Source organism: Callithrix jacchus, chromosome 1 (genome assembly GCF_049354715.1).
Source record: "Callithrix jacchus isolate 240 chromosome 1, calJac240_pri, whole genome shotgun sequence".
Classification (NCBI taxonomy): Eukaryota; Metazoa; Chordata; class Mammalia; order Primates; family Cebidae; genus Callithrix; species Callithrix jacchus.
Genome location: NC_133502.1, coordinates 208,833,315 through 208,858,574, shown reverse-complemented (window position 1 = coordinate 208,858,574; position 25,260 = coordinate 208,833,315). Strand labels below are relative to the sequence as shown.

Genomic DNA, 25,260 nt, shown 5'->3' with positions numbered 1-25,260 from the left:
CTGTAATCCCAGCACTCTGGAAGGCGGAGGCGGGCGGATCACCTGTAGTCGGGAGTTCGAGACCAGCCTGACCAACGTGGCGAAACCCTATCTCTACTAAAATTACAAAATTAGGCGGCGCATGCTTGTAATCCCAGGTACTCGGGAGGCTGAGGCAGGAGAATCGCTTGAACCCGGGAGGCGGAGGCTGCAGTAGGCCGAGATCGCGCCATTTCACTCCAGCCTGGCCAAGAAAAGCGAAAACTCGTCTTAAAAAAAAAAAAAAGTACGAGGATTACTGAATTTTCCTCTTCTTCAAATAGAGACTTCTCAAAGAAGGTGAATCTATAATACTGGTGTACATACAGATAGAAGGACCCAAAGTAGTTTGGCGTAAAGGCCGGGCAAAGTCAGAGGACCCAGAAAGAATGCCACACAAAAGATGGCTGACAGCTTCCCGGGGCCGACTTCTCGGGTGAATGGAGATTCGGATACGGGGGCCTGATGGATTTAGTTGTTTAAGCGGTTTGCCTGCAGCAAGTAAATACTTCAAACATTACGACTTCACAAGACTAAACGAACTGGGAATGAAAGCTGAGATTTGGCCCGGCGCGGTGGCTCACACCTGTAATCCCTGCACTTTGGGAGGCCAAGGCAGGCGGATCACATGAGGTCAGGAGTTCGAGACCAGTCTGGCCAATATGGCGTAAACCCTGTCTCTACTAAAAATACAAAAATTAGCCAGGAGTGGTGGGTGCGTCTGTAATTCCAGCGACCCAGGAGGCTGAAGCAGGAGAATCGCTGGAACCCCAGGAGGCAGAGGTTGCAATGCGCTGAGATCGTGCCACTGCACTGCAGCCTGGGCGACAGAGCAAGACTCCATGCCCGCCCCCCCCCCCACCCCGCCTCCCCAAAAAAATGTTGAGATTTGGTCCCATGTAGTAAGAGGGCATGGAGAAGAGGAGCTCCCCTTCCCGAACTTAAAGTTGTAGCGGGCAAAGATGAAGCCAGCTGTGTCGCGAAGCCTGGGACACGGGCAGCTCTTAAGTACACCAGGTTCGAGTCCCGGGGAAAATCTCACGGTAGAGATGGGCTTTATAAAACACACCAATTAAAGCCAGTGTATGAGTCAATGGCTTTAGTTTAGCCATCTGCCCATACACAACATCTAGTGGAAATCCGAGTTTCAGCCCCTACTCCGCCACTGATTTGCTGTGTGACCAGGTCGAACATGTCTCGTGCTCTCTGGGTCCCTTTGTCACAAAGCCCTCCTCGCTTTTTCCACTGACGCACTGCAACCTCCGCCTCCCGGGTTCAAGCGATACTCCTGCCTTAGCTTCCTGAGTAGCTGGGATTACAGGCACATGCCACCACACCCAGCTAATTTTTGTATTTTTAGTAGAGATGGGGTTTCACCATGTTGGTCAAGCTGGTCTCGAACTCCTGACCTCGTGATCTGCCCGCCTTGGCCTCCCAATGTGCTGGGCTTACAGGAGTGAGCCACCACATCAAGTGTAGAATTGAATGCAGTGGCGCCCCCACTCCAATTCCCTTCCTTATCGGACATCTGCATGGCACCTTCAGGTGTCTACTCTGATGCCATCATTAAACATCCTATTTAGAATTGCAATGCTCCGTCCCAACTCCCTATGCTGCGTTTTTGCTTTGTGCTTTTTCCTTGTGCTGTCACCAGAGGTGATACAAATTTAGAATTAATCTTTGCCTGGACAAAAGATTACATTTTAACTGGATTGAATGGGAGGGTTTATACATGGAAGGAACTTTTGCCTGGACACAAGACCTAGTCCCATGAGAGCTGGGCAACCGTCAACGAGTCTCTTGTCTCTGCTTCCAACTCCTCATCTATAAAATAGGGATGATCCTTCTTGCCTACTTTATAGAAGTGTTTGTGGGATGCAGGATTGTGAGAAGTTTGACAAAAAGCTGCACTCATGAAATGTTGCTTGAGAAACACTTAACTTGTTTCCTGGTCTTCTCCCATTGGACTGTGAGCATCTCAGGGGCACCAAGTCTGATCCTGTGTTCAGGACCTGGCAGTCACCTGGCTCAGTGACTGCTTGTCAAACTAAACTCTTGCTCTAATGTAATCACTTTGGATTATAAGTCTTTGTAAATCAGTGATCTACCTTGGGGTTACCTAAAGAAGTTTGACTAAAGGAAATCATTGCTTTTTGAAGCTATTTCTCACTGTAGTGATATCTCCAAATTTGAACACATTTTCCTTTTCCCAGGTACATTATGCATTTGTAGGAAGTTGATTATTTTTTGCATTAATTATTTACATCTGTATCTATCTGCATGGATAGCGTGGCTACTTCATTTTCCTTTGTGAGTGCCTGCAAATCATCTTAATCTGATTGGCTAAAGCATCCACTCTTTCTTTCTTTCCTTTTTTTTTTTTCCGTTCTTTCATTATACCGGTAAATGGAGAGAGGAAAAAAAAAAATGAGGCCTGGCGCGGTGGCTCATGCCTGTAATCTCAGCATTTTGGGAAGCCGAGGGGGGCGGATCACGAGGTCAACAGATCGAGACCATCCCGGCCAACATGGTAAAACCCACGTCTCTACTGAAAATGCAAAAATTAGCTGGGCGTGGTGGCGCGCTTCTGTAGTCCCAGCTACTCGGGAGGCTGAGGCAGGAGGTTGCAGTGAGGCGAGATCGCGTCACTGCACTCCAGCCTGTCGACACAGCGAGACTCTGACTCAAAAAAAAAAAAAAAAAAAAAAAAAAAAAAAGGCTTGAAACGCTGCTGTTTTATTGGCTCAGGTAGCGACGTACGGCGAGCTAGTTGGGCACTTCAAGTTTTTGATTGGTTACCACGTCTGCCAGCCACGTTGCCGGAAGCCCTGTCGCTATATCTTGCTGGTACTGTGCCCTCCCTTTCCGATTGGTTTTGGGAGGGGTTTAAGTTGGAAGGATCGTCATTGGTTCGGCCGTTCAAGCTCGGCCTGAGCCCGCCCCGCTCGGATGTCGAGGTTGCAGGCCGGGCCCGCTAGGCCCGCCCGCCCGCCCGCCCGCCTGCTGGCTGACAGCGCGACTCAGGGCGGAGGGAAGTAGGTCCGTTGGTCGGTCGGGAACGAGGCTCCGGCGGCCAGACCCGTGCTGAGCCGTTGCCATGGCAGCCGCCGCCGGGGACGCGGATGACGAGCCGCGCTCGGGCCACTCGAGCTCGGAGGGCGAGTGCGCGGTGGCGCCGGAACCGCTAACGGGAGCTGAGGGCCTCTTCTCCTTCGCCGACTTCGGGTCTGCTCTGGGCGGCGGCTCGGGCCTCTCGGGCCGGGCGTCCGGCGGGGCCCAGTCGCCGCTGCGCTACCTGCACGTCCTGTGGCAGCAGGATGCGGAGCCGCGCGACGAGCTGCGCTGCAAGATCCCCGCCGGCCGGCTGCGGCGCGCCGCCAGGCCCCACCGCCGGCTCGGGCCCACGGGCAAGGAGGCGCACGGTGAGCGGCGCGAGCTGGGCGAGGCAGCCCGGGCGAGGGGCGGGGCCTCGGAGGACCGCAGGCCGCGCTGTGGTCGCACCGACCCACAGCCGCGGTCCCCCGACGTCTGCAGGGAGGGCCACACTGACCCTTGAGTCTCCTTTCAGTAATGATGGTCAGGGTGGTTTTTTAAAAAGTCTTCCTGCTCTGAGCCAGTCACCGCAGACTTCCCTCACTGGGTAATTTCTGAATGGAAACTTTCCGTGACTCCGGCCGCTTATAGGTAGATAATAAAATGAGGCACTGGGGAACACTTTTGCTATCAGGGAGAGGGGAGACCAAGTCGTACCAGCTTGTTTAAATGCACGGACTTAGATTGGACTCCTTTACCACATTTAGACCTTAGGCAAATGATAGCCCCTTTCCTTTTTTCCTTTTTTTTTTTCTTTTGGTGAGACAGAGTCTTGCTCTGTGACCCAGGCTGGAGTGAAGTGGAGCCCTCTCGGCTCACTGCAACCTCTGCCTCCTGGGTTCCAGCGATTTTCCTGCCTCAGCCTCCTGGGTAGTTGGAATTACAGGTGTGTGCGCCACCATGCCCGGCTAATTTTGTAATTTTATTACAGATGGGGTTTCCCTTTATTGGTCATGATGCGGTCGAACTCCTGACCTCAAACGGTCCACCCACCTCGGCTTCCCAAAGTGCTGAGATTACAGGCATGAACCACCGGGCTCGGCCTATAGCCCCTTTCAGTCTTAATTTTCTTTTTATTTATTTTTATTTTTAAAAAATTTTTAGTTGTTTTGTTGTTGTTTCTTAGGTTCATTGACCACAGTTTTTCGTTTGTTTTTTTTTAATTGCATTTTAGGTTTTTGCATGTAAAGAACATGCAAGATTGTTGCATAGGTACACACATGGCAGTGTGATTTGCTGCCTTCCTACCCTTCACCTATATCTGGCATTTCTCCCCATGCTCTCTCCCCACCCCCCGCTGTCCCTCCCCTGTTTCCCTCAGACAGACCCCAGTGTGTAGTGCTCCCCTCCCTGTGTCCATGTGTTCTCATTGTTCAACACCCGCCTATGAGTGAGAACATGCGGTGTGTGATTTTCTGTTCTTGTGTCAGTTTGCTGAGAATGATGGTTTCCAGGTTCATCCATGTTCCTACAAAGGACATGAACTCATCATATTTGATGGCTGCATAATATTCCATGGTGTATATGTGCCACATTTTCCCTGTCCAGTCTGTCATCGATGGGCATTTGGGTTGGTTCCCGGTCTTTGCTGTTGTAAACTGTGCAGCAGTGAACATTCCTGTGCATGTGTCCATATAGTACAATGATTTATAATCCTTTGGATATATACCCAGTAATGGGATTCCTGGGTCAAATGGAATTTCTTTCTTTTTTTTTTTTTTGAGACGGAGTTTCACTCTTGTTACCCAGGCTGGAGTGCAATGGCATGATCTCGGCTCACCGCAACCTCCTGGTTCAGGCAATGCTCCTGCCTCAGCCTCCTGAGTAGCTGGGATTACAGGTGTGCGCCACCATGCCCAGCTAATTTTTTGTATTTTTAGTAGAGACGGGGTTTCACCATGTTGACCAGGATGGTCTCGATCTCTTGACCTCGTGATCCACCCGCCTCGGCCTCCCAAAGTGCTGGGATTACAGGCTTGAGCCACCGCGCCCGGCATGTCTCCAGATTTTTTAATGATTGCCATTCTAACTGGCGTGAGATGGTATCTCAATGTAGTTTTGATTTGCATTTCTCTAATAACCAGGGATAATGAGCATTTTTTCATATGTTTGTTGACCTCATGTATGTCTTCTTTTGTAAAGTGTGTGTTCATAGCCTTTGCCCACTTTTGAATGGGCTTGTTTGTTTTTTTCTTGTAAATCTGTTTTAGTTCTTTGTAGATTCTGGATATCAGCCCTTTGTCAGATGGGTAGACTGCAAAAATTTTTTTCCCATTCTGTTGGTTGCCGATCCACTCAAATGACTGTTTCTTTTGCCGTGCAGAAGCTGTCGAGTTTGATTAGGTCCCATTTGTCTATTTTGGCTTTTGCTGCCAGTGCTTTTGGTGTTTTGGTCATGAAGTCCTTGCCTACGCCTATGTCCTGAATGGTTTTGCCTAGATTTCCTTCTAGGGTTTTTATGGTGCCAGGTCTTATGTTTAAGTCTTTAATCCATCCAGAGTTAATTTTAAGTGTAAGGTGTCAGGAAGGGGTCCAGTTTCTGCTTTCTGCACATGGCTAGCCAGTTTTCCCAACACCATTTACTTAACAGGAAATCCTTTCCCCATTGCTTGTTTTTGTCAGGTTCATCAAAGACTGGATGGTTGTAGATGTGTTGTGTTGCCTCCGAGGCCTCTGTTCTGTTCCATTGGTCTATATCTCTGTTTTGGTACCAGTACCATGCAGTTTGGATTACTGTAGCCTTGTAGTATAGTTTGAAGTCCAGTAGTGTGATGCCTCCTGCTTTGTTCTTTTTGCTTAGAATTGACTTGGCTATGCAGGCTCTCTTTTGCTTCCATATGAAGTTTAAGGTGGTTTTTTCCAGTTCTGTGAAGAAGGTCATTGGTAGCTTGATGGGCATAGCATTGAATCTGTAAATTACTTTGGGCAGTATGGCCATTTTTACGATATTGATTCTTCCTAACCATGAACATGGAATGTTTCTCCATCTGTTTGTGTCCTCTCTTATTTCGTTGAGCAGTGGTTTGTAGTTCTCCTTGAAGAAGTCCTTTACGTTCTTTGTTAGTTATATTCCTAGGTATTTTAGTCTCTTTGTAGCAATCATGAATGGCAGTTCGTTCTTGATTTGACTCTCTTTAAATCTGTTATTGGTGTATAGGAATGCTTGTGATTTTTGCACATTGATTTTGTATCCTGAGACTTTGCTGAAGTTGATTATCAGTTCCAGGAGATTTTGGGCTGTGATGGTGGGGTCTTCTAGATATACAATCATGTCGTCTGCAAATAGAGACAATTTGACTTCCTCCTTTCCTATTTGAATACCATTTATTTCTTTTTCTTGCCTGATTGCTCTGGCTAGAACTTCCAGTACTATGTTGAATAGGAGTGGTGAGAGGGCATCCTTGTCTAGTGCCAGATTTCAAAAGGAATGTTTCCAGTTTTTGCCCATTCAGTATGATATTGGCTGTTGGTTCGTCATAAATAGCTTTTATTATTTTGAGATATGTTCCATCAGTACCTAGTTTATTGAGGTTTTTAGCATAAAGGGCTGTTGAATTTTGTCAAAGGCCTTCTCTGCATCAATTGAGATAATCATGTGGTTTTTGTTTTTAGTTCTGTTTATGTGGTGAATTATGTTGATAGACTTGAGTATGTTGAACCAGCCTTGCACCCCTGGGATGAATCCTACTTGATCATGGTGGATAAGCATTTTGATGTGCTGTTGCAATCGGCTTGCCAGTATTTTATTGAAGATTTTTGCATCGATGTTCATCGTGGATATTGGCCTAAAGTTTTCTTTTCTTGCTAAGTCCCTGCCGGGTTTTGGTATCAGGATGATGTTGGTCTCATAAAATGATTTGGGAAGGATTCCCTCTTTCTGGATTCTTTAGAATAGTTTCAGAAGGAATGGTACCAGCTCCTCTTTTTATGACTGGTAGAATTTGGCTCTGAACCCATCCGGACCTGGGCTTTTTTTGGGTGGTAGGCTCGTAATTGCTGCCTCAACTTCAGACCTCATTATTGGTCTATTCAGGGTTTTGACTTCCTCCTGATTTAGGCTGGGGAGGATGCAAGTGTCCAGGAATTTATCCATTGCTTCCAGGTTTACTAGTTTATGTGCCTAGAGTTGTTTGTAATAGTCTCTGATGATGGTTTGAATTTCTGTGGAGTCTGGGATAATATCCCCTTTATTGTTTTTTATTGCATCTATTTGATTATTTTCTTTCCTTTTTTATTAATCTGGCTAGTGGTCTATCTATTTTGTTGATCTTTTCGAAAATCCAGCTCCTGGATTTATTGATTTTTTGGAAGGGTTTTTTGTGTTTCTAGCTCCTTCAGTTCTGCTCTTAGTTATTTCTTGGCTTCTGCTACATTTTAAGTGTTTTTGATCTTGCTCCTCTAGTTCTTTCAATTTTGATGATAGGGTGTCGATTTTAGATCTCTCCTTGATTCTCATGTGGGCATTTATTTTCTACTAGAGACTGCTTTCAATGTGTCCCAGAGATTCTGGTATGTCGTGTCTTCGTTCTCATTGGTTTCGAAGAACATCTTTATTTCTGCCTTCATTTCATTGTTTGTCCAGTTGACGTTCAAGAGCCAGTTGTTCAGTTTCCATGAAGCTGTGTGGTTCTGAGTTAGTTTCTGAATTCTGAGTTCTAATTTCATTGCACTGTGGTCTGAGAGACTGTTTGTTATGATTTCCATTCTTTTGCATTTGCTGAGGAGTGATTTACTTCCAATTATGTGGTCAATTTTAGAGTAGGTGTGATGTGGTGCTGAGAAGAATATATATTCTGTGGATTTGGGGTGGAGAGTTCTATAAATGTCTATTAGGTTTGCTTGGTCCAGGTCTGAGTTCAAGTCCTGGATATCCTTGTTAATTTTCTGTCTCGTTGATCTGTCTAATACTGACAATGGGGTGTTAAAGTCTCCCACTATTAATGTGTGGGAGTCTAAGTCTCTTTGTTGGTCATTAAGAACTTGCTTTATGTATCTGCGTGCTCCTGTATTGGGCGGGTATATATTTAGGATTGTTAGCTCTTGTTGCATTGATCCTTTTACCATTATGTAATGCCCTTCTATGTCTCTTTTGATCTTTGTTTGTTTAAAGCCTATTTTTTCAGAGACTAGGATTGCAACTCCTGCTTTCCACGCCCCCCCATTTGTTTGGTAAATCTTCCTCCATCCCTTTATTTTGAGCCTTTGTGTATCTTTGCATGTGAGATGGGTTTCCTGGATACAGCACACCGATGGATTTTGGCTTTTTATCCAATTTTGCCAGTCTGTGTCTTTTGATTCCAGCATTTGGCCCATTTACATTTAGGGTTAATATTGTTATGTGTGAATTTGATCCTGCCATTTTGATGCTAGCTGGCTGTTTTGCCCGTTAGTTGATGCAGTTTTTTTATTGTGTTGATGCTCTTTACCCTTTGGTATGTTTTTAGAGTGGCTGGTACTGGTTTTTCCTTTCTGTGTGTAGTGCCTCTTTCAGGAGCTCTCATAAAACAGGCCTGGTGGTGATGATATCTCTGAGTACTTGCTTTTTCGCAAAGGATTTTATTTTTCCTTCACTTATGAAGCTTAGTTTGGCTGGATATGAAATTCTGGGTTGAAAGTTCTTTTCTTTAAGGAAGTTGAATATTGGCCCCCACTCTCTTCTGGCTTGTAGGGTTTCTGCTGAGAAATCTGCTGTGAGTCTGATGGGCTTCCCAACCTTCTCTCTGGCTGCCCTTAGCATTTTCTCCTTCATTTCAACCCTGGTGAATCTGATGATTACATGCCTTGGGGTTGCTCTTCTTGAGGTATATCTTTGTGGTGTTCTCTATATTTCCTGGACTTGAATATTGATTGGCCTGCCTTGCTAGGTTGGGGAAGTTTTCCTGGATAATATCCTGAAGAGTATTTTCCAGCTTGGATTCATTCTCTCTGTCACATTCAGATACACCTATCAAATGTCGATTAGGTCTCTTCACATAGTCCCATATTTCTTGGAGACTTTGTTCATTCCTTTTTTCTCTAATCTTGCCTTCTTGTTTTATTTCATTGAGTTGATCTTCAACCTCTGATATCCTTTCTTCTGCTTGGTCAATTCGGCTGTTGAAACTTGTGTATGCTTCACAAAGTTCTCGTGTTGTGTTTTTCAGCTCCATCAATTCACTTATATTCTTACCTAAGTTGTCTGTTCTCATTAGCATTTCATCAAATCTTTTTTCAAGGTTCTTAGTTTTTTTGCATTGGGTTAGGACATATTCTTTTAGCTCACAGAAGTTTCTGATTACCCACCTTCTGAACCCTGATTCTGTCAATTCATCACATTCATTCTCCACATCCAGCCTTGTTCCCTTGCTGCTGAGGAGTTGTGATCCCTTGGAGGAGGAGAGGCATTCTGGTTTCGGGTGTTTTCATTCTTTTTGTGCTGGTTTCTTCCCATCTTTGTGGATTTATCCACCTGTCATCTTTGTAGTTGTTGACTTTCAGATTGGCTGGCTGAGTGGACGTCCCGTTTGATGATGATGAAGTTATTTCTTTCTGTTTCTTAGTTTTCCTTCTAACAGTCTGGCCCCTCTGCTGTAGGACTGCTGAGTTCCACTCCAGGCCCTGCTTGCCTGGGGATCCCCTGCAGCAGCTGCAGAACAGTAAGGGTTGCTGCCAGTTTCTTCTTCTGCTATCTTTGTCCCAGAATGATGCCCGCCAGATGCCAGTCTGAGCTTTCCTTTTTGAGGTGACTCTTTGGATATACGGGGGTCAGGGAGCTTCTTGAGGAGACATTCTGTCCTTCATAGGAGCTCAAGTGCTGAGCTGTGAGCTCCACTGTTCATGCAAAGCTGCTGGGCAGGTACGTTTTAGGTCTGTTGTAGCAGAACTCATAACCACCCCCCCTGTTTTTTTTCCCCAGGTGCTCTGTCCCAGGGAGTTAGGGCTTTATGAATTTCTGTTGTCCTGCTGCCTTTTTTCAGGGCTTCCCTGCCCAGCAAGGAGGCAGCCTAGTCACTGTCTGCCTGTGGAGGCTTTGCTGAGCTGCCATGGGCTCTGCCCAGCTGCCATGTGAACTTCCCTGCAGTCCTGTTTATACAGGTGTAGTTATAACTGCCTCGGCAATGGCGGCCCACCTCTATAATGGCGGACTCTCTCTGTAATGGTGGGCTGCCTCAGCAATGGCAAACTACCTCCATAGTGGCGGACTGCCTCAGTAATGGCGGACGCCCCTCCCCAACGGAGCTGGACCATCCCGGGTTCAGGTGTGCTTGTTGTGAAACTCTCAATCAAGAGCGTTTCTGATTGTTGTTTTTTTGTGGGGGTGGGACCAGCCGAGCCTGATCACTTGGCTCCCTGCCTCAGAGCGTTTTTTTGTTTGTTTGTTTAAAAGGCACCGGGATCTGTGTGATTTCCCATGTGGCGACCCACTGCACTGGCTGAAAGAGCGGTGCTGAGATTCATGGCACTTTTTCACCCAGGAATCTTCTGGCTTGGCTCCCTGTTTCAGTCCCATTTTTAATCAGATGAATGGGCGACTCTGCCTTTCCGGAGCTCCAATCGCCAGCTAAACCAGCACCCGGACCCTTGTATTTTGTACAGAGAACCGCCGCGCCAGGGTACCGCTAAAACAGCCCTGCCACCAAACAGCCACACCAGCCAAACCAGCCACGCTGGCGACCCATGGGTCTCCTCTGCCTGGGAATCTCCCGGTCTGTGGGCAATAAAAATCCCTCTGGAAATGCAGCGTCCACACACTCTTCCCCACTTTCACTGGGAGCTGCAATCCTGAGCTGCTCCTAATCGGCCATTTTGGATCCCTCCCAATTTTTGACCATATCTCCAATGACAAAGGCATAGCTTTCCATTAGCCATCAGAGGCGGAAAAACTTTCTGCTTAGGAAATACCAAATTCAGTTAGGCAAGTCATTTGGGAATGACTTGCTTTGAAGGAAAAGATAAGATTTTGTGTGTAGCCAGCTGACAAAGAGCTTCCTTGTAAATCATTTGCAATAACTTGGGGCTGGCAGAACAACTCAGTCTTGCTTTGCAGATGATAGACCTGCGGCCCAGTGGGGTTAACTAGCTTGCTCAAGGTCACCCTGTGACTACAAGTGACAGAGAGGAAATCTGGCTCCAAAAGTCTTGGAGGATTTACAGGAGCATGTGGCCTTTGTACTAGCTGTGCCTCATTTCAAGTTTGTCCTTGTTCCCAGGGCAGTGTCCTTTTTTTTTTTTTTAGTCGGTGTCTTGCTCTGTCACCCAGACTGGAGTGCAGTGGCCTTATCTTGACTCACTGCAACTTCCACCTCCCAGGTTCAAGTGATTCTCCTGCCTCAGCCTCCTGAGTAGCTGGGATTACAGACACATACCACCATGCCCAATTAATTTTTGTATTTTTAGTAGAGACAGGGTTTTCATCATGTTGGCCAGGCTGGTCTTGAACTCATGACCTTGTAATCTGCCTGCCTTGGCCTCCCAAAGTATTGGTTGGGATTACAGGCATGAGCCAATGCACTGGCCTTTTTTTTTAAGTCTTTGCTCTACTACCCAGGCTGCAGTGCAGGTGGTGCCATCTCGGCTCACTGCAACCTCTGTCTCTTGGGTTCAAGCCTTTCATTGACTCAGCCTCTCAAGTAGCTGGGATTACAGGTGTGCCCCACCACATCTGGCTAGTTTTTATATTTTTAGTAGAGATGGGTTTTCACCATGTTAGGTTGATTTAAATGGAGAAATGTCCTTTCTTTCCTTCCCTCCCTCCCTCCCTCCCTCCCTCCTTCCTCCTCTTTCTTTCTGTCTTTTCTTTTTTTCTTTCGTTTCTTTCTTTCGATGGAGTGTTGCTCTATTGCCCAGGCTGGAGTGCCATGGTGTGATTTCAGCTCCTGGGCTCAAGTGATTCTTGTGTCTCAGCCTCCCAAGTAGCTGGGATTATAGGCACGTACCACTACACCGAGCTAATTTTTGTGTTTGTATTTTATTTATTTATATTTTTATTTTTATTATTTTTTGAGACAGTCTTGCTCTGTTGCCCAGGCTAGATACAGTGGTACAATCTCGGCTCATTACAACCTCTGCCTCCCAGGTTCAAGCGATTCTCCTGTCATAGCCTCCTGAGTAGCTGGGATAACAGGCATGCGCCATCATGCCTGGCTACTTATTATATTTTTAGTAAAGATGAGGTTTCAGTATATTGGCCAGGCTAGTCTGAAACTCCTGACCTCATGATCTGCCTGCCTTGGCCTCCCAGTGTTGGGATTACAGGTATGAGCCACCACAACTGGCCTATTTTTTTATTTTTTGAGAAAAAGTTTCACTCAGGCTGGAGTGCAGTGACACAATGTTGGCTCACTGCAACCTCTGCCTCCTGGGCTTAAGTTATTCTCCCACCTGAGCCTCCCGAGGAGCTGGGACTATAGGCATGCACCACCGTGTCCAACTAATTTTTTGTATTTTAGTATAGATGGGGTTTCACCACGTTGCCCAGGGTGGTTTCAAACTCCAGAGAACAGGCAATTCATCCACCTCGGCTTCCCAAAGTTATTGGATTACAGGCATGAGTCACCACACCCAGCCATTTTTGTATTTTTAGTAGAGATGGAGTTTAACCATGTTAGCTGGGTTGGTCTCAAACTCCTGGCCTCAAGTGATCCACCTGCCTCAGGCTCCCAAAGTGCTGGGATTACAGGTGTGAGCCACCATGCCTGGCCATCATGGCTTTTTTCCCCCACCCCCAGACAGAGTCTCGCTCTGTCACCCAGGCTGGAGTGCAATGGCGTGATCTCAGCTCACTGCAGCCTCCCCCTCCCAGGTTGAAGCCATTCTCCTACCTTGGCCTCCCAAGTAGCTGGGATTATAGATGCATGCCACCACACCCAGCTAGATGGCTTGCTTATTTATTTATTTATTTATTGAGTCAGAGTTTTGCTCGTTGCCCAAGCTGGAGTGCCGTGGTGCAGTCTCAGCTCACTGCACCCTCCACCTCTCGGGTTCAAGTGATTCTCCTGCTCAAGCAATTCTCCTACCTCCACCTCCTGAGTGTCTGGGATTATAGACACGCACCACCATGCCTGGCTGATTTTTGTATTTTTAGTAGAGACGGGATTTCATCATGTTAGCCAGGCTGGTCTTGAACTCCTGTCCTTAGGTGATCCACCCGCCTTGGCCTCCCAAAGTGCAGGGATTACAGGCGTAAGCCACCATGCCTGAACTATGGCTGTTTTTTTAAACTGACATCTGTTACTCTCTTCACAGCTCTGAAGAGACTGAGGGACTCAGCCAATGCCAACGATGTGGAAACAGGTGAGTGTGTACAGTGGGTCCAGCTACAGAGACCCATGGGCTGGTTGGGGAAGAAAAGGCCAGATAATCAACACATGGGAAGGCAGTCTGCCAGCTCACCTCCTTTAGCTGCCAGAGGATCGTCTACACGGAGCTGCCACTTTCAGCTGCTCAGTTACAGGTCTGGTGGTTCCCAGCTTGCTTAGTTGCATGGGCGGGGCTCCTAGAATGACACCACTCTGCTTTCTGTTCTTCTCCAGGGTTCACTCGTCAGCAGGGCAGCATTAGTATCAAAGGAACAAGGACAATTTATACTACAAGAAAGTTCATTTTATTTTACTTTTTTTTTTTTTTTTTTTGAGACAGAGTTTTGCTCTTGTTGCCCAAGCTAGAGGGTCATGGTGCCATCTTGGCTCACTGCAACCTCCACCCCCGGGTTCAAACAATTCTCCTGTCTCAGCCTCCCAAGTAGCTGGGATTACAGTCACGAGCCACCACACCCAGCTAATTTTTGTATTTTTAGGAGAGACGGGGTTTCACCATGTTGGTCAGGCTGGTCTCAAAACTCCTGACCTCAGGTGATCCACCCACCTCAGCCTCCCAAAGTTCTGGGATTACAGGTGTGAGCCACCACGCCCGGCTTCATTTATAATTTTAAAATTTGTTTTATGGGTCTCACCATGTTGCCCAGGCTGGTCTCAAATTCTTGAGCTCAAGCAGTCTTCCCACCTCAGCCTTCCAAAGTACTGGGATTACAGGTGTTAACCTGTAATAACCACAGTGTTTTGTTTTGTTTTGAGACAGGGTCTGGCTCTGTCACCCAGGCTGGAGTGCAGTGTTGTGATCTTGGCTCACTGCAACCTCTGCCTCCCTGGTTCAAGTGATTATCCTACCTCAGTCTCCCGGGTTGCTGGGATTACAGGCACCCACCACTACACTCGGCTAATGTTATATTTTTAGTAGAGATAGCGTTTTACCATGTTGTCCAGGCTGGTCTTGAATTCCTGACCTCAGGTGATTCATCTGCCTTGGCCTCCCAAAGTGCTGGGGTTACAGGTGTGAGCCACCATGCCCAGACTCTTATCAACTTTTTCTTCCCATTTTTATTCATTTAGCCAGTCTGCATCATTAGTGAAACAGATATTACTTGCATGACACTATGTTTGATACCAAGGTTATAAAGATAAACAAGAAATGTATAGTATAGTCCACGCACAGTGGCTGACACCTGTAAGTCCAGCATTTTGGGAGGCTAAGTGAGGCAGGAGGATCAGTTGAGGTCAGGAGGTCCAGACCAGCGTGGCCAACATGGTGATGCCCTGTCTCTACTAAAAATACAAAAATCAGCCGAGCATGGTGGCATGTGTCTGTTTCACAGCTACTCGGGAGGTTGAGGCAGAAGAATCACTCGAACCGGGGAGATAGAGGCTGCAGTGAGCTGAAATCATGCCACTGCACTCCAGCCTGGGCAACAAAGTGAGACTCCATCTCCAAACAAAAATGTACAGTATAGTTGGAGAGGAAGGACGTAATGTGATGCTATTTGCAAAATAAAAAGCAAAAACACAAAAATGTAAAGTTACATTTAGTTGGAGAGATGTAAATTTTGGAGCCAGAAAAACATGGGTTTATATTCCAGCTTTGCCTCCAGTTATCTAGGTGAATGTAGCTTAGGTCCTTTTTAATTTCTTTGGCCCTAATTCTCCTGGTCTATAAAATGGATTTGACACATTGCTGGGTCATTGAGGGGCTTAGCAGTCAGGTACCTAATGTGTGGCCAGTGCTCAACGTATGGTAACAAATACTGGAAAATAGCACAAGATGTTAATACTAGAGAAACAGGATGAACAGGGCACTGAGTGGTATGGAAGAGGGAGGGGCCCACTCAGCTTCAGGAGACAGCTGGATTCCCGGAGAGCAAGCTGTCTGGACTTCACTGAAAGGACTCAAGTCCTTCAGAGGCTTGCTGCGGGGAAGAGACTAAAATGTGTGCTCTAAAATGGCATTTGGCAGCGATTTTCTCCATTTTAGCTGGACATGTACATTAGTACATAATGCCTCATATTGATTGCGCATCCCTGCTTTTCAAAGGAGGAATTTCATATCCATTATTTTCATCACAGGAGCTCTGGAAATTAGCAGGGCAGATATTCCCATTTGTTAGTGAACTGGGACCCAAATCCAGGCCTTTATACTCCTACGTCAGTCTTTCCACTGTCCTGTGGTGTTGGCAATATACTCCTTTCTCATTCTTATTTTTTTCCTCTATATAATTTCAAATGACCTGTCTTTAAGTTCAGAGGTTCGTTTTTCTGCTTGATCAGGTCTGCTGTTGAAGCTATTTTATGTTTTATTTCATTCATTAACATCTTCAGCTATAGGATTTCTGGTTTTTTGCTTTTTTTTTTTTTTTTTTTAGACAGGGTCTTACTTTGTTGCCTAGGCTAGAGCAGTGGCGCGATCTTGGCTCACTGCAACCTCTGCCGCCTAGGTTCAAGCGATTCTCCTGCCTCAGCTACCCAAGCAGTTGGGATTACAGGCGCCCACCACCATGTCTGGCTAATTTTTTGTACTTTTTTGATAGGGATGGGGTTTCACCATGTTGGCCAGCCTGGTCTCGAACTCCTGGCCTCAAGTGATCCACCCGCCTCAGCCTCGCAAAGTACTGGGATTACAGGCATGAGCCACTGCGCCCAGCCAACCTCCGCCTCCTGGATTCAAGTGATTTTCCTGCCTCAGCCTCCTGAGCAGCTGGAATTACAGGTGCCTGCCACCATGCTTGGCTAATGTTTTGTACTTTTAGTAGAGACAGTGTTTCACCATGTCGGCCAGGCTGGTCTAAAACTCCTAATCTCAGGTGATCCACCCTCCTTGGCCTCCCAAAGTACTGGGATTATGTGTGTGAGCCACCACGCCTGGCTGGAATTTCTTGTTATCTTGAATTGTTTTCCTGATTTTGTCATGTGTCTGTATTTTCTTATATCTTACTGGGTTTCCTTAGGATTATTATTTTTGAATTCCTTTTCTAGCAATTTGTTGATTTCCTTTTTAATGAGGTCTGTTACTAGAGAGTTATTTTGAGGTGAGAGTTGGAGGTGTCCATTTACTTTTTATTTATTCGGTTTTTTTGAGACAGAATCTCCCTCTGTTGCCCTGGCTGGAGTGCAATGATATGATCTCGGCTCACTGCAACCTCCACCTCCTGGTTCAGGTGATTCTCCTGCCTCAGCTTCCTGAGTAGCTGAGATTACAGGCATATGCCACTACGCCCACCAAATTTTTGTATTTTTGGTAGAGATAGGGTTTCACCATGTTGCCCAAGCTGGTCTCAAACTCCCAACCTCAGGTGATCTGCCCATCTCAGCCGCCCAAAGCTCTGTGATTACCAGGCGTTAACCCCCATGCCTAACTTCCTTTTTCATGTTTCTTGTGTCCCTGTGTTGATGTCTATGCATCTGGTGGGATGATACCTTCTTCTGAACTTTCTAGGATGTCTTTCATAGAGAATGACTTTCATCTGCAGTTGGTTTTTAGTGTGATGGTTGGGAAGAGTGTAGTGACTGTTTCTAGGTAGGTGCAGTGGTATAGAATCCATGTAACTTCTCAGCTGTATTGAACCTCAGCAATAACTGTGGACTCCTCAGTAGTCTAGGCTATAGAAGTTTGTGGCAGTAAAAGTGTTCGTTAACATCCTTGGTGTCTTCTATTCTTGTTTCCCCACAATGGGGAGACTTCACCAAGGGGAATCCCTCTTGGTATCAGGGCTGACACAGTCTATAAGCAGCTGCAGCCATGCTGGGTTCCACATATAGGTGCTCAAAGCCGCTATGGGGCTAGAGCCCAGGTTTCAGGGTCTTATGAACCTACTGTGGCACCTGGGTCTTGGGGTACACGTGTGCTCTGTGGTAGGGTCGGATGTAGGTTGCCCTCAGCCAGGATCTGTGACTATGAGGCACTCTCTAGCAGCTTGGGCCTGTAGGGGGTGGGCAGGGCACAGCACCAGCCTCCTTTCTTTTTTACTTAGCTTAGCTTGGGACTTAGTCTCTGTGGCTCCAGAACCTGTGCTCTGTCTGCCTTAAAGGGCAGCCTGTCAGGAGCAAAGCATAGGCCAATAGCTTGGGCAGCTGTTACCAGCCAGAATGGATGTGTATTCAAGCTGAGGTCAAGGGAGGGGGCCACAGTCTATGCTAGGCCTAGACTGTGACCCTAGAATTTCTTTTCCCGAGGGCCAAGAGCCTCCTACAATGTTCTACCACTAGGCGTGTAGTTTGAGGACCCAGAATCCATGGCCCTCAGTTGTGCCCTCAGAAGAATAAGTCCCTTATCATGGCATTCCCCATGGGACCAGCATCCAGGAAGGGTTGCTTTCCTATGTGCTGTTGATGTCTTGTCTGGAGGCACCTCTGAGCCTCCCTCTTCACCCCTTGGGTCTGCAGCTTAGCTAACATTGCCGCTTTCTCCCCCTCCCTCGCTTCGTCTTGGTGGTGTCAGTGCAGCAGTTGCTGGAAGACGGTGCAGATCCCTGTGCAGCTGATGACAAGGGCCGCACAGCTCTACACTTTGCCTCCTGCAATGGCAATGACCAGATTGGTGAGTCCTGGAGAGGGAGGAGGGAGAGGGGCTGGGCAAGTAGTGTCTCTGCAAAGGCCTTTGGGGAGGAGCTGCTGTCTGCACAGCCTTGGGATGCCCAGTTGTTCTGGATGTAAGGAAGACTTGGCACTGTATTTTTTGTCTTTTTAGTAGAGACAGGATTTCTCCATGTTGGCCAGGCCGGTCTTGAACTCCTGACCTCAAGTGATCCACCCACCTTGGCCTCCCAAAGTGCTGGGATTACAGGCGTGAGCCTGAATTAGTTTTTGTAGATAGTGTAACATTCAGTCTGGCCTCCCTGTATAATGTCTGGGACCCAAGATACCTTCCTCTGCATCCCTCTGGGTATTGGCAGACCCTGATGGTACTACAGCCCACCCCTGGGGTGAACTGTCCAAGAGAGGCTGTCCATGGAGCTCAGCATCTTTTATTGACTTCATTCCCACCATGGTGCTTGGCTGTGGGAGAAGCAGACTATGCCCTGGCGAGCCTTTACCAGGAGAGCTGCTATTGGAAGAATATCACTTAACCCTTAAAATCTCATTCCTATACCTGCATAGGCCAAGAGGCCCTCCCCAAATCCTCAGTTCCTGGCCCTCAGGGACTTGCACATGAACCCTGCTAAGTGAATGAGTGAGTCCGTGAATGAAGTAACATAGCAATCCGTGCTTGCATTCAGTGTCTCCCACTCTGAGCCGGCCTCTGTAGCTAGGTTAGGGGTTCAGGGTCCAGGCGATGGAAGCCTCGGACAGCTCTTCTTGGGTTTGTCTTTTTCCAGTGAAGCTGCTCCTGGACCACGGGGCTGATCCCAACCAGCGAGATGGGCTGGGGAACACGCCACTGCACCTGGGTAAGCATGTCAGAAGTCACCAAGACAACTTACATGCAGCACAGAAAGGCTCTTTAGAAGAAGAGCTTGGGGCCCTGCATGCTCCCAGCAGTATGTCTGAGTGTCAGGGAAGATCCTAGCCTGCACTCCCAGGGCTGCACTCCCCAACGTGTGTTCCATGGGTTTTCCAATCATTTAGCAGTTGGCTGTGACCTTGGCAGAGCCAATTTAGCAACCGAGGTTAGCTCAGCAGCACTCAGCACTGTGACTCACAGTGACGCAGATCCCATCTCCAGGCCCTAGTTTCCTCTGCTGTACAGGGAGGGAGTTGAACTTGACTGCCGAGTCCTACCCAGCTGTTGCCTTGGCGATACCTTCTCAGTAGGCATAACTTGGCACAGGCAGCTTGGGGGGACAGCCCTGCTCCCTCCAGTGGACACATGGAGCCAGGCTCTGGTGGTTCTGAATTCTTTTTTTTTTTTATAAAGATGGGGTTTCACCATGTTGGCTAGGCTGGTCTTAAACTCCTGACCTCAGGTGATCCACCCACCTTGGCCTCTCAAAGTGCTAGGATTATAGGCTTGAGCCACCACACCTGGCCAGTCCTGGATTCTTAAGTCTCTGTTCTTCCTCAGCGGCCTGCACCAACCACGTCCCTGTCATCACCACACTGCTACGCGGAGGTATGTGGTTCCTTCCCCTCTGTCCTCTCCCTCCCCTAACCCCCAGAATGCTCACCTCAGCTGCTGCCTTGCAGGGGCCCGTGTGGATGCCCTGGATCGAGCTGGCCGCACATCCCTGCACCTGGCCAAGTCGAAGCTGAACATCCTGCAGGAGGGCCATGCCCAGTGCCTGGAGACTGTGCGGCTGGAGGTGAAGCAGGTGAGTCCTCCTCCTGTGTGGAGCCCGTGGCACCGAGGCAGCACTGTACAGATGCTGGCCTAACCACAGACACACCTGCCTCTGGCCCCAGGGCTCCTGGGTTATTTCCCACTGACCCCAGTTGACACCTGCTCCACTGTGCTGCTTGGAAGCAGCATCAGCCTGTCTGCCTCCCTAAGGGCCCAGGCAGCTCAGCTCACCCTCTTGTTCCAGATCATCCATATGCTGAGGGAGTACCTGAACCGCCTAGGGCGGCACGAGCAGCGAGAACAGCTGGACGACCTGTGTACCCACCTCCAGATGACCACTACCAAAGAACAGGTGAGCCGCAGCCACAGGCCCAGACCCAGGATCAGTCCACCCTGCTCCGATGCCACCAGACACTCGTATCAGAAAGAAACTGTAGGCTAGGGCCAGGCGCAGGGGCTCCTGCCTGTAATCCCAACACTGTTACAGGGAGTCTGAAATGGGAGGATCACTGGAGGTCAGGAGTTCGAGGCTGTAGTGAGCTGTGATTGCCACTGAACTCCAGCCTGAGTAACAGAGCAAGGCCCTTAGAACATGCGGAAAAAGGCAAAAATTGTAAAAAGAAATAACAACAAAAAACAGTGCAAGGCCCTGTCTCAAAAAAGTGGGGGAAAGAGGCTGTGATTTTTGGGGTTGCAGCTTCAAAGCCTCCATTCATTCCTTTGAAGCTGCCAGTGGCTAGTGTGTGTTTATGTGTTATGCCCTCTAGGCATGTGTGTTATGTCCTCTAGGATAGCCCTAGGCCACTCGGTGCCAAGGACTAACCTTGGTCAGCTATTGCATAGTCAGAAGCCATCACATGCCCCAGGAGGAGATACCATGCCTGTGTTCTGTGCCTGTGGTATTGCGGAAGACACCCAGGGGCCCTGGCACTCCCCACCCCCCCATAACAGAGCCTTTCTTCTGTCCTGCAGGTGGATGAAGTGACTGACCTCCTGGCCAGCTTCACCTCCCTCAGTCTGCAGATGCAGAGCATGGAGAAGAGGTAGCAAGAGCGGCTCCCTGCCTTCCTGCCACTGCCCACCCCTGCCCCACTGCTCTCTCAGTACCAAGAAAAAGGCCTACATCTGGGACTTGGAGCTGCACTTGTCTGGTGAGGACCTTGCCCTCACCTGCAGATGCAGTGGGGCAGAGATGCTCTCTCCATGGCCTCAGAGCTGCTCCAGTCCGTCTCCAGCATCTCTGTAGACAGGGACCACAGCTCCCAGCTTCTTCCAGTTCCTGCAGCACCAGACCAGCCTCTGCAGCTACACTTCAGCTCTGCAGACCTACACTGTCCCAGCAGACCTCACTTGCCCATGGCCTTCATGGCACCCTCCAGGCCTCAGACTCTTCCTTGTGTTCCGTCCCAGCTACAAGCTTGTTGTAGTCAGCAGGTGTGGACAGGCAGGCACCCTCTGGCCACGGGAACTCGGTGGGCCCCTTAGCTGGTCCTGTGACACTCACCAGCACTTAGACACGTCACCAGACTTCCTTTTCTTTTTTTTTTTTTTTTTTTGAGACAGTTTCGCTCTGTCACCCAGGCTGGAGTGTAATGTTGCGATCTCAGCTCGCTGTAGCTGCCACCTCTCAGGTTCAAGTGATTCTCCTGTCTCAGCCTCCCAAGTAGCTGGATTATAGGTGTCCACCACACCTGGATAATTTTTTGTATTTTTAGTAGAGATGAGGTTTCACCATGTTAGCCAGCCTGATTTTGAACTTCTGCCCTCAAGTGATCCACCTGCTCCAGCCTCTCAAAGTTCTAGGACTATAGGCATGAGCCACTGCGCCCAGCCTGTCACCAGACTTTCAAGGAGATAACTGCAATCAAGACAAGGTTTCTCAACCTCGATGGCGAGTTTCTCTGGTTGGAAGGGGAGGGTTGGTGAGTCCTAAACCTTAAAAATACAAGGTGAAAAGGGACTCCAAAGCAAAAAATCCCATTCCTTTTCCTCCTAGTCATTGAAACACCAAAACTATTACACCGGAGGGTGGAGGGTCACTTTTGCAGCCTAGTTGTGGTAGGCCAGTAGTGGCTCCCCAAGGTGCCCATGTCCTAATCCCAGGAACCTGTCAGCCTTACCTTCTGTGGCCAAAGGGGCTTTGCAGATGTAAAGAAGTTAAGGATCTTTGGCCTGGAAGATTATCACGGCTGGTCCAGGAGGGTTTGATGTCCTCACCCAGGTCCATATAAGAGCACAGCAGGTGACCGGAATTGAGTAGGGCAGTGCAAGCCACGGATTGCAGGCTGCCTCCAGAGCCAGGAAACGCATTCTCCCACCGAGGCCTAGAAGGCGCCGGCCCTGCTTCCACCTGGACTGGCTCAGTGAGGCTGACATTAGAATTCTGGCCTCCAGAAATCTAAGGGAATAAATTTGGGTTAAGTCTCTAAGTGTGTGGTAATTTATTGCAGCAACAGTCAGAAACTAATACTGTAGAGAAGCTCCAAAACTCACCTTGAGTTTTTCAGTTCTGTCAGCAGAACTGAAACCACCCCGCCGCTGCAGGAGCGCCAGTCCTTTGCTGTGGGCCATGGATAGGCAGAAGGAAGCATGCCCTCATGGCAGAGGTCCGCTCAGGGGAAATCCAGGAGAAGGCACTGTCAGGCCCCGCCCTGGGCCGAGGCTTCTGATGGCGACTTTCTCCAGGTGATCAGTCCATGTCGCGCCTGGCTCTGCCCTACTCTCCCTCTCACCAAGCCAGGAATCCCTGGCTACTTTTGAGAGTAGTGCGTTCCCCAACCCCAGCTTGCTATGGCTCAGATCTGCATTGAACTCATAGAACCAAGCCCGGAGGAAAAAAGGGTCTGTCTGTGGGTACGAGATGGAGGATAGGCCTGTCCCCAGGACCCTGTGAGATGGAAGCCCAGTGCCCACCAGGTTGGCAAGGCTGGGCAAGGAAACTGTTGTGGTGGCTGCAAGCCTGAAGAGAGGCAGCAGAGGGAGCTGTGGGGAGCACCCATGGAACTCAAGCTGCTGCCTGAGGGAGGTAAGGGAGGAGTGCACCCCAGTGACATAGGTGGTCAGAGGTGCAGTCCTGGGTGGCTTTTCCCTCACTTCCTGCCATGTTATTCTGATCCCCTCCAGGTGAGCCTGCCCACTCTGGCCCCAGGGTTGCCGCTGTGCCCAAACAGCCCCGGCCATGGCCATGGCCCCAGGAGTGGGGCTGAGCAGGGAGGAGTCCAGGACAGAGGAGAGGCAGGGCAGGAGAGCGTGGCCTCAAACTCCAGGAGGGGGCCTTCTCATGGGTCCTGCTTGCCAGCCTCCCCTCTCTAACCCGAGCTGATCACCTGGGGAAGAATCTAGGTAAGGTTTCTCAACCTCAGGTCCACGGGTTCAATTAGGGAACCCTTAGGGTGGTGTGAGTCCCTGAAATTATGCAAGGTTTTGTGTGGAGAGCGTGCACAGGCGTTTCTGGGAAAAGGGTCCACAGCTCATTCTCATTCTCAGCAGGCTCCACACTCAAAAAAGTTTACAACTCTTGCTACAGAGCTGTGGGAGCAGATAGGTAAGGGCCTACCGGGGACACTCCTGAGCCCGCTGTTCTCTAAGCAGGCTGCTTGGTATTTGCAGAGCTGAGGGCTAGGGCATGCTGGGACTGTGAAATCCCAGCATTGCCCTGAGATGACTCACGGTCCTCAGCTGGGAAGCAAGGCTTGTGTGTCCTGCAGTGTCCTCCATCCCTGGAGCCATGGAGCCAGGAGAACCGGCCCTTGCGGCAGGTGAAGGGTCTGTGGTTGACTCCCTGGCCACGTAGACAGTGAACCAAAGGCTTGACTGTAGGTGGCTTATAGGTCAGTCATCAAACACTTACCAGACAGCCATGTAGACAGCCAATCTGCCTCACCCTGTTTCCAGCCAGGATATTTCCCATAACCCCAATTGTGTCTGAAGAGCCAGCCAGATACAGTCGGCTCCAGACACTGGAGTGAGTCAGAAAACACCAAAGTGGTTCCTGAGCTGGCTGGACTGGGCCGGGGCAGGGTGGAGAGCTCAGCCGAGGTTGTCCTCGCGGGGGTGAGTTCTGATGGTTGCTGGCTGCTCTGGGAATTACTGAAGAGTCGGGGAGGTGAGGAGAAAGGCTTAGGAGAGGGCAGGAAGAAGAAACTCGCATTTGTTGATTTTGCCTTCTGGGTTAAGATCCTTTGCTTTATACCTCATGTTTCTTTCATGGTAGGAGTATTGGGCCGGGTGCCCATGGCACATGCTTGTAATCCCAGCACTTTGGGAAGCCAAGGCGGGTGTATCACCTGAGGTCAGGAGTTTGAGATCAGCCTGCCAACATGGCGAAACCCCTTCTCTACCAAAAATACAAAAATTAGCCAGATGTGGTGGCACACGCCTGTAATCCCAGCTACTCAGGAGCCTGAGGCAGGAGGATTGCTTGAACCCAGGAGGCAGAAGTTGCAGTGAGCCAAGATTGAGCCACTTCACTCCAGCCTGTGCAAAAAATCGAGACTCTGTCTCAAAAAAAGAGAAAAAAAATACTTAGTGCTTAACATGTGCTAGGCAGTGTTCTAGGTGGGAGAACAAAAGGGAATGGAAGGAAAAGCTCCCTGCCCTTGCCTATCTGGCGAACAGTGGAAAGCCTTTGGACAGAAATACAGATCACAACTATATTGTAAGATATGTGTCTACCAGGTACAGTGGCTCATGCCTGTAATCTCAGCACTTCGGTAGACCGAAGTGGGCAGATCATCTGAGGTCGGGAGTTCGAGACCAGCCTGACCCACATGGAGAAACCTCACTTATACTAAAATTACAAAATTAGCTGGGCGTGGTGGCACATACCTATAATCCCAGCTACTCGAGGCTGAGGCAGGAGAAACGCTTGAACCCGGGAGGTGGAGGTTGCAGTGAGCCGAGATCAGGCCACTGTACTCCATCCTGGGCAACAGAGCCAGACTCCATCTCAAAAAAAAAAAAAAAAAAAAGCCAGGCGTGGTAGCTCACGCCTGTAATCCCAGCACTTTGGGAGGCCGAGGTGGGTGGATCATGAGGTCAAGAGATCGAGACCATCCTGGTCAACATGGAGAAACCCCGTCTCTACTAAAAATACAAAAATTAGCTGGGCATGGTGGCACGTGCTTGTAATCCCAGCTACTCGGGAGGCTGAGACAGGAGAATTGCTTGAACCCAGGAGGCGGAGGTTGCGGTGAACCGAGATCGCGCCATGGCACTCCAGGCTGGGTAACAAGAGCGAAACTCTGTCTCAAAAAAAAAAAAAAAAAAAAAAACGACGACGACATATGGCCTTGCTGCCTTTTGTAGGTAAGGAGGAAACAGACAGTCACCCAGCCAAGCAGCTGGGGCTAGAACCTGGATTTATCCCCAGAGTACATACTGTTTCTACCATTCCATTCCCAAAATTTAGAACCTTCTCGCAATCAGTTTCCAAAACATTTGTTGAGCTCCTACCAAGTGCTAGCCGGGACTATATTCAAGCCCTTGGATTTAGTATTTGTTAATAAAGCATTAGGTATCCTGCGGTGTTTACTGCTCTCCTTCCCTATCTTAGAGATACAGGAAATTGAGGCTGAGAGACAGAAAGTAACTTGCTTGAGGTCAGGCAGCTGGTGAGTGGGGCCCAGC

At 48.7% G+C, this 25,260-nt stretch overlaps 1 protein-coding gene across 5 annotated transcripts; it reads left to right on the top strand.

Moving 5' to 3' along the window:
• The first annotated feature begins 147 nt into the window (after positions 1 to 147).
• On the top strand, positions 148 to 23,986 carry ANKRD54 (ankyrin repeat domain 54). 5 transcript variants are annotated; one of them, XR_013523342.1, is made up of 9 exons: positions 3,001 to 3,440; positions 13,336 to 13,383; positions 17,854 to 17,952; positions 18,731 to 18,802; positions 19,417 to 19,464; positions 19,539 to 19,663; positions 19,877 to 19,984; positions 20,605 to 21,554; positions 22,140 to 23,986. XR_013523342.1 is itself a non-coding variant. In XM_078340713.1 (8 exons), the coding sequence occupies exons 2-8, from the start codon at positions 13,363 to 13,365 to the stop codon at positions 20,677 to 20,679; spliced, it is 543 nt and encodes a 180-aa protein (XP_078196839.1). In that variant the 5' UTR covers positions 148 to 318; positions 13,336 to 13,362; the 3' UTR covers positions 20,680 to 22,061. The 5 variants fall into 5 exon arrangements, 3 of the variants coding, with proteins under 3 accessions (XP_078196839.1, XP_078196837.1, XP_002743806.1); XR_013523341.1 differs by lacking the exon at positions 22,140 to 23,986 and adding an exon at positions 21,854 to 22,061; XM_078340713.1 differs by lacking the exons at positions 3,001 to 3,440; positions 22,140 to 23,986 and adding an exon at positions 148 to 318 and having other exon boundaries at positions 17,859 to 17,952; positions 20,605 to 22,061.
• Positions 23,987 to 25,260: the final 1,274 nt, after the last annotated feature.

Coding starts and splice junctions, on each gene's coding strand:
- ANKRD54 (XM_002743760.7), top strand. CDS start 3,116: ATGGCAGCCGCCGCCGGGGACGCGGATGACGAGCCGCGCTCGGGCCAC. Junction 3,441..13,335: donor CACGGGCAAGGAGGCGCACG/GTGAGCGGCGCG, acceptor CTCTCTTCACAG/CTCTGAAGAGACTGAGGGAC. Junction 19,465..19,538: donor CACCACACTGCTACGCGGAG/GTATGTGGTTCC, acceptor GCTGCCTTGCAG/GGGCCCGTGTGGATGCCCTG.